General features: G+C 39.3%; 1 protein-coding gene across 1 annotated transcript in view; it reads right to left on the bottom strand.

The window, feature by feature from the left end:
* Window positions 1-4,673: 4,673 nt before the first annotated feature.
* Window positions 4,674-8,729, bottom strand: part of SATB1 (SATB homeobox 1) — a 72,801-nt gene continuing 68,745 nt past the window's right edge. Inside the window, 1 exon segment of the mRNA XM_031057648.1 lies at window positions 4,674-6,388. Within this exon segment, the coding sequence (XP_030913508.1) occupies window positions 5,906-6,388 (483 nt within the window). The 3' untranslated portion in view covers window positions 4,674-5,905.

Below are 8,729 nucleotides of genomic sequence, written 5' to 3'. Positions count from 1 at the left end.
AAGACAGCCCAGTTTACCTTTCCGTGCCCTGGTTTGCTATAAGTTTTTTTTCATTGTTTTCCCCAGGTGAAAATGTTGACTGCAGGTAAAAGCCATGGTTGGTGATGGGAGAGTGAAGATGAGTGAAGCTGTTTTCGGGCATGCCACATTCAGGGGAACCCCTGGAGATGGGGCACATATGAGGGACAAATAACTGAGTCAGTGCTGCTCATTATCAGGACAGGGTCCTGCTTTAGTGTAGATGTGGAATGGTAACAAGGTTTGTACTGCAAAGAATGTTTATTTTGTAATGCAAATAACAAAACAGGGTGCCCTTTGTTTCAAATTCTGTTCTGGCAGAAGGTCTTCTGCAAATATAGGAGGATTTTACATGAACTTTTCTGGCCCAACAATTTCCAATCATTGCAACTGATGTTTTGAGACAACTACAGCAGTATGAAATCTCTCTCTGAAACCTCTTGGGGCATTTTACTTGCTCCAAAACTTCTGACCTGTGGGTGCTTTATATATCTCTGCACCCACAAAAGTAATGTTTTTTCTGTTCTCTTGCATTATGATGAACATCTAAGCTATACAACACATTTGCTGTGGCACATCTGGTCTGAGGAGAAGGAGCACTGTAGGAGACATCTCCAAAAAGTAGATTTGAGGCTGCAAGCACACTGCTTGTGTTTGGATGTGATCCTGGAAGAAAATGAGAGCGTTTACAGCCTGGATGCTACTTCAGCACATTGTATGGGTAAGCAAGTAACCTAGAAAGAGAGTCCCGGCTGCAACTGCCATGGTAACATGTCAGCAGCTGGCAAAAAGAATCCTGCATATCTTACGCACAGGGACGGTACCAGAGGACAACTGATAGGGGACATCTTTAGCCATGGACAGCTGAGAAGGTTTTTGTATTAAACTAGATATTGCCTGACAGGGAATCCCCTCAAATGGAGACAGTCGTCCATTTTCCACTGAGCCTTGACAGTACTCTGTAGAATTATGAGTTTTGCCACAGCAAGCCTTGCAAAAAAGCTCGATCGCCCATGCAAGGGTAGCTATTGTGACCTTTCTGATTCTTTCATCTTTCTCTGGCACCTTCCTTCTTTCTCCCCTGTGGAATGCACATCCCCATGCCCCCTCTACTCCATCAGCTCAGAAGCAACCTGTCTCCTGGTGGGTTTGCTCTGGGTGTCACTCTCTTTCCAATGCAAGTGGCTTATTCAAGCAACTCTGCAGGGCTCACGGCATGAATGGTGATGACAAAGGGTAGGTGACATCAGACACATACAGTCCTTGCTGCCTCATATTAAACTGTGGCACATATACCTGAGTAATGGCCTATAACCAGGAGAGATGACATTTGGCCAAGATGACCTGGAGCAGGAAGAGTGCCTGGGTCAGGCCAAAATGAAACAATGCAGCTTGAGATAGTGGGAGGGCTGCCAGCAGCAGAGCGGCAGGAAGGCTCCCGTATGAACCTGAAAGCAAACAAACTCACTGCCAAGTAGCACTACTCCTGCTCCAAGGAGGATCACTTATTGCAGTTTGAATTATTAGCTCATTTGTTGTAGTAAAAGAGTGTGTGGACGCAAGGCACTGTGAGGAGACCAACCTAAATTACCTCTGTGTGCAAAAAAAGGCCTGGGAGTATATTTATATCCCTGCTTTGCTATGGGACTGTTATTCAAAGCACAATATAAATCATTATGTAAAAATCAAAATACCTTTGGTCTCTGCAATGTACCTGACTTCAAAGCACGAGTTCAATAAGTTAAGCAGAATTGTTAATACTTGATGTTCTAGTAGAGCCTCTATAATATCTCATTTATACTGCTCTTAACATATGGAGCATTTGCTTTGGCAAATGAACTTAGTAATATTTGGTGCTTTCCCAGCACACAATCAAAGCACTGACTTTGGAAATCATTGCAACAAAATCACCAGTTTGAAGGAACCTTTTGCTTTCTCCATTTGCTGCACCTTCCCTACTAAAAGAAAAAAGTGAGTGCAATAATTTACTTTTATACATGGACAGTTTTTGCTGGGTCATCTTATCAATTTACGTAGGCATACAAAACACAAATCTAAACCCCCGCATTGTAGGGTAGTGAGTCATTATAATTATAAGCAACTTGCAGATGTGACTGGGGCTTGAGACTCTCCCCAGGCCACAGACCTCTTGGAATCTGGGGCCTATTTGGGTTTCTTTCAGGGTGGAAAAACACACACTGGGGATTCTAGCATATACACATAAATCTTACCAGTTAAATATAGAATAATGGGAATCATCAGAGAGTAAAAATACTCCACTTTTTATGGTAAACACCATTACCTAAACACGGTAAATACTTCAGTTTTATAGTAAAAACTAAGTCCTGCCATCCCATCCCAGCAATCAGTTCCCTCTTTTTAGGCATTTGGCTTTCTTTGCAGCTTTCAGTCTATTCCTAGTAATATTCCTTCCCCATTCTACTCTAAGTATACATGTAGTATAGAATACTACATATTAAATATATATATATGTATGTATGTATGTATGAGTATATAATATTAATTTCATACATTTAGAGAAGTCCTACTCAGTGAGTTTTACTAACAACTTCCCAACTAATATTGGTTTTATGTCTCAATTTTTGTGCTTCATTACAGAATTCCAGTCTGATTTCTTAATCTTTGCTGAAGTGGTAAAGTGTGTTTGTTCATTTGGTGGTTTTGTCTGTTTGGTTTTTTTTTTGTTTGTTTGTTTTGTTTTGTTTTGTTTTGTGGTTTTGGTTTTTTTTTTTTTTTTGGTATGTTTCCACCAGACAGTAAGAAAAAGGAACTTAAGGAACAGAAAAGGACATAAGGTAATTTTCTAGATAGTCTAACTGGTCCATGAGTCAAGGTGGCATATGCTTGCTGTAGCTGAATTCCTAACAGTTCAAATCTCGCATTCACAGAAAGCTGGAATCCTTAATACCCATATCTCCTTTGAAAACACTGCCAAAGATTTACCAAAAATGCTTTTGGTCACATAGGCCAAATTAAAAGACTGTACTTGCAGCCCACCCATTGGGACACAAAAGGCAATGATTTGAACTCCTGTGCAGGTAATGTGTGACTACAGAGGCTGAACCATTTGGAAGATAACCTCAGCTACAGTAGGAGAAAGAACAACGAAGATAATGGAAAAGAAACAGCTATAATAACCATCTGCAAGCACACATGGCCTCTACTTCAGCACCCATAAAACTTAAAATGATAAAAGAAAAGGAAATTGCAAAATAGCAAGGACTAAACATTTCTTCTTACACTTTTTTAGGGTTGCCCTCTTTCAGGTATTTGGAGTGCTGTGTGTATTAGCGTTTAGGATGGAGAGAGGTACATTCAAGTCTTTCCTTCACTCCCCCTTCTGCCTTGTATCTGCACACATTGTTAGGTACAAAGTGTACCCAAGGGTGCCAGCAGTATCGTCCTGCCCACCAAATCAGCTTGCATTGCCTGGGCCACGTACCCTGCCCCTCAGCTGTGTACAGGGGTCAGTCCTAGCTCCATCTGCATGGCTGTACACAGCAACAATGCCATTGAAATAAGGGAAGAAATCCAATCATGATCACAGTCACTTCCCTAGACTAGGCTCATTTTTGCCTTTTAGTGACCAGCATAGCTTTGGGCTATTGATAGTTTTATAGCTACTACAAGTCCCTTAAGCGAGAGCATAGTTTTACTGCCTTTTTATTGGAATGCAATGCCAAATTATATAGATGTGTCCCTCCTAAGGCTTATTTCCCTTCCAGAGTGGTACTAAGGCTTTTTCTTTCAACTGGACTGGATCCCAAGTCCAAAGCATGGTGTAGCCCCAACACAGTCCTGGAAGAAGCCAAGAGGTGTCACAGCTGAGAGCTGCTCAATGGACCCACAAAGGACATTGAGACCAAGGACAGCCTGCAGCAGTTTTAAATTTCCTTATGAACTTAATAGAACTAAACCAAGACTTTTGCTGAGAGTCATTTGTGCCTTTGAAATTCATGTTGAGTTTTGTAAACTTTTAGTCATTTCAGGAAGAACTGAGCTGAATCCCCATGCCAAGTCACACTGCGTGTGAGTTATTTCTCTCCTAGGAGAACAACAGTGTGTACTCCATAACTTGTAGCTGCAGACTGCTCTTTAGCCTAGACATGAGCCTTGCATAAATTCAGAGGTCACCAATTGTTATGGCTTTATCAAGAACCTTATTAGTGATCATTAAAAATAATCTTGCTTAGAAGGAGACTGCTATGGGCAAAGACCATCTTTCCTATTTATTTTATGACTATTAATGTTTTTTTTTAATGTTTATACATTAGTGCAAGGAACAGTGTTAGCATAATTCTAGTGTAAAATAAAACCAGCTATATCCATTATAAGTGCATTACTGCCAGGAACTGTAAATATGTTTATGCCTGATAGCCTTCTGACTCAATAATATCCTGCTATCTCTGTTGGGCAGGCAAGTTTTTAAACCAAGAAAAGACAGGTTATGATTTTCATAACCAAACTGTGTTTCTTTTTGAAGTAAGTTATCTAAATTCAAATTTTAAGAAGGTCATTAAAAAAATCTGCCTGTGATTTTAAAGGAGAACAAAGTGGTAGCAAGAAGGTATGATGTGCACTAAGAACAAGTTATTCCTCCCAGATATACACATACGCAGACAAACCCTGCCATATCATACCATACAAACAATTTTAATTGTGTAGTTACAGTCAATAACCACTCCTAGTCAGAACATTTCTGCATAAAGAAAATTGTGATACACTTATAAAAACAGCCAGCTGTAACAAAATAACTGGTGTTTTCATAGCAATAAACTCATAAAAAAGAAATACACCTTTATACAGAAAATTTATACAGCTGTAGCTTTAAAATTGATTGTAAACCAAAGGAAGACACATTGCAAACATCAATTATTTTCACATTAATTGCATAAGTTTCTAAGGTGATCTATTAGTTTTATTTACCTAAGCTTATTTGCATGATAGTAAAAATTGCATACAACAATAAGAGTGAAGCTTATAGTATGAATTGCTTGGATAACATAGAGCACTTTTTATAGGCAACTGTGTAAAGCACATTTTCTCTATTTAAAACTTTTAAGACACTTTGTTTTACTGCCCATCAAAATACATTTATAAATAGAAAAAAAATCAGTATGGTAACAAGAGAAGCAATATTACATTTAACGGAAACTTCCAAAAAAATTAATTACAACATGATGCTGCAGGATCTACAAATAAATAATGAGGACTAAATCGTGTTTCACATTTTCTTTTTCATTTTCTCTAAAACCATGTAACAATGAGAATGGAAAAAAAAATACAGTGACCTTTATTTCCAAAAGAAAACAAATCTGAATTACGGCAGTGCCATATAATACAAGGCATTTGTTGGCATATGTTATCTTTAAACTGCATTCCACAGTCTATAGTTCTTTTGTAACATACAATAGAACAAGAGTAACAAACTCTTTTTATTTTATTTTTTTAAATAAATGTGATTTTTCAAAGATCAAGTGTGGAGTGCTACAGTAATAATTAAAAAACAAGAACAAAACAGAAACGAAAAAACAGTAAATCACAAAAGTTGTAATGCTTGTCTGAAGGCTCCAGAATCAAAATCACTGGTATCATGCTTATTGGGTACACTCACAGTGTATCCAGTGAACACAAATTAATAACAAACAATCCTCAATGCTTCATCTGTTGCTGCGAAGCAGTTTGTAAAATAGAGTAAAACATCTAGTGCAGTCTGCATTATCCTTTTTTTCAACTTTTGTGCAAGTTTTGGAAGATTCATTGGCCAAACAATGAATAATAAGGGTTTTTGACACAACGCAAGATGGAATTTTCATTTCATTAGTAAATACCAGCGGCACTGTTGAAAGAAAATAATACTTTTAGATCAGTCTTTCAATTCAGCATTAATCTCTGTGTTCCCTTCTACTGATAACTCTTCTTCTAGTTTAACTGAAAAAAGCGTGTTTGCATTTTTGTCTTGGATGCTGTCTTCTAAATCCTTGAGCAGCTCTTCTTCCTTGTATTCTGCAACATCCACCTCCAAACCAGAATTGTCCTTCAGCTTCCCATGGTGCTTGAGATAATATCGCTGGTTCTGAAAGAACTTGATAATGGTGTACTTGGGCAGGTCAAGCTGAGCGGAGAGAGTCTGGATTGCTTCTTCATCTGGATACAGGCCTACATCTTGTATGAAACTCTGTAGGATCCCTAGGGCCTCCACAGAAATCTTTGTTCGCGGTCGGGGTTTCTGACGATTTTCATCCTCAGATTCAGCTGGTGATGCTACTGTCGGTTGCCTTGGGGGTAGTCTGGGACCTGGCTGTTGTTGCTGTTGCTGCTGCTGTTGTTGCTGTTGCTGCTGCTGCTGCTGCAAGACAAAGAACAGCATTTTTTTGTACATGTATTCTTGCTCCTATTTTGTTCCTGAGAAAATCCTGAGGAGGGAGCGGGGGGGGGAAGAAATTGCAGAGCTACAAACAAAGGCTTAGTAAGTTTAAAAAAAGGAAGGGAAAAAAAGAAAGAACAAAAAGAACACTGTAGCTTTGCCAGACCAAAAGCACTGATGATACAACATCGGTGTGGTTTAGCTGACAAATTTTAATGAACATGCTCCACGAGTCAAGTGCAGACAAGACAAAATGCTAAATGACATAGTATAGGATTAACTTGACCAGCTTAGCCAGAACTGTAGCAAGGGCAAAGTGAGAAAAGTGCCAGATGAGGGCAAACGTGCCGGAGCCCTGCCAGCAACGGCAGCTGCTGCCCAAAAACAAGGGCTGCAACTCTCTAGCAATAGCTAGACAAACGGGCTGGGGAGTCAGGGGGAAGAAGAGCATTTTATCTCTTTGAGTACAGAAATATCTCACTGCTGATCTGACCTCAGCATGCACTGAAGTCTCGTCAAACTTGCAAACATTACAACAGAATATGCTGGCTGGAAGTGCCTAACGTGGCGCTGTCAAACCCAGCCTCGGCAAGGACAAAGGGATCTGGAGGTAGAAAATCTGTGTTTCCCCTTCTGGATCTGACCTCTCCTGCCTGCAGTCTTTGAGCAGGCCTGCACTGCCTGTATCCCTACAAATAAACAGGGAACAGACCTATTTACCTGCCTCTGTGTTTGTGCTGGGGATTATTTAGTTAATATTTATAAAGCACTAAGATGCAAAGCTCTAAAGAAGTTGCACTATTATTATTAGAAGGGAACATGCTGCATTCCAAAAACTCAGGCAATAAAAATGAGCCAATATGCACATCAGAAGAATAAGATAAAGCAAATCATGATGTAAATAATTAACAAGAGCTTAAAATGAAGTTTTGCAAGCATGGATTCAGAAACATTCTTAAAAGGTGAGGCACTGAGCCCTAGGGATAGAAATGTTTTTCTCATCTACCACCAGAGTACAGTACACTATAAGATCATGTTTAAAATCAAAAGTAAATTTATCAGCTACTGTTTGTGTTGACAATTCTTTTGCTGCACAGCACAGGAAGCACTGGTTAGTAAGATATTTTGGATCAGCGAATTTCTTGTCATATGGTACAAACCACCAGTTATTATTAAAAAACAACCACAGCAAAACAAGCAGTTGCTATCACTGCATTTTATTTCCCTTTGAGAGTCTCCCTTCAACAATTTTTGTCTTTTGGTAGTGGTTTCCAGGCTTCTAGTAGCAGCTCTTTGAGATCCTAAGAAGCACAAAATGCTGTACAAATGACATAAATACTGGAGGGATTATAATTCTGTCCACTTCATAGGGGCTCTTGTGGTTGTGGAGACTTCGCACAGACATCCACAACTGGTTTAGAAGCCACTGCTTTAAGTGATCTTCATATTTCAAGACCTGACACAAATGTCCTGGAACTGGGGCTCCTTCCTCATCCCTGTTCAGGTCTTTGCATGTTTTATGGTCTGTGAGCAGTCCCATTCAAGGCTCCTGTCCTGAAGAGATTCAAGACTACTCCCAGTACCTTAAATTCTTATAAGACTGGAGGCTTTCTATATGCAGTTTGAAAACTTGTGTCTGAGCTACATATTTATGCATCTACAACAATTACCATGTAGAACAGTAGAGACAAAACTCAGGCCCAATCTCCCAATCCTTACTCTTATAAGTCATATGAAGAGATTACAATGCAACTGCTTGTGTGAATAATATTTATGAGATCAAACACACAACTTTTATCAACAAGGCAAGAAAATCTAAGTAAGTGGCATAGTGGTTGAATGTTTATACTGTGCATAAGCTTCTCCTTTTATCCCCTTAAGAAGCGATTTTATTAAAAACAATGTACATTTTCAAACAAGTGCTGTTTTATTACTTAATATAGATCTTTCTCTCTCTTTTTGCTAAATCAAACAGCAAGTTTCCAGGCTTTCACAATTATTTTAGTACTTGATATCCTAAGGGATTGTCTTATTCAGTTTGCTTTATCTTTAATATACACTCGTGTTGTTTCTGGCTGCGAGATAACTCTATCCTTCCTAGCTTTGTAAATATTTTTCTGTATAGGTAATACAAGTGATACACGGGGTCTCAGCTGAGGCTGGAAAAGTGTGGGGTAATATCTGCCCTTCAAGAAGGAGCAGTTACAAGGTTGACCTCAGGCCTTTTGTGAGAAGTGATTAAAGAGTCCCCAGCTCAGAGAGACAGCAGTCCCCACTGACAACCTGGGCTACACAGCTTAGCACAACAGCCAGCTCTACTCCT

Source organism: Geospiza fortis, unplaced genomic scaffold, assembly GCF_000277835.1.
Source record: "Geospiza fortis unplaced genomic scaffold, GeoFor_1.0 scaffold95, whole genome shotgun sequence".
Lineage (NCBI taxonomy): Eukaryota > Metazoa > Chordata > Aves > Passeriformes > Thraupidae > Geospiza > Geospiza fortis.
Note: the sequence above shows the minus strand (reverse complement) of the source record. Positions and strands in the feature narration are given on the sequence as shown.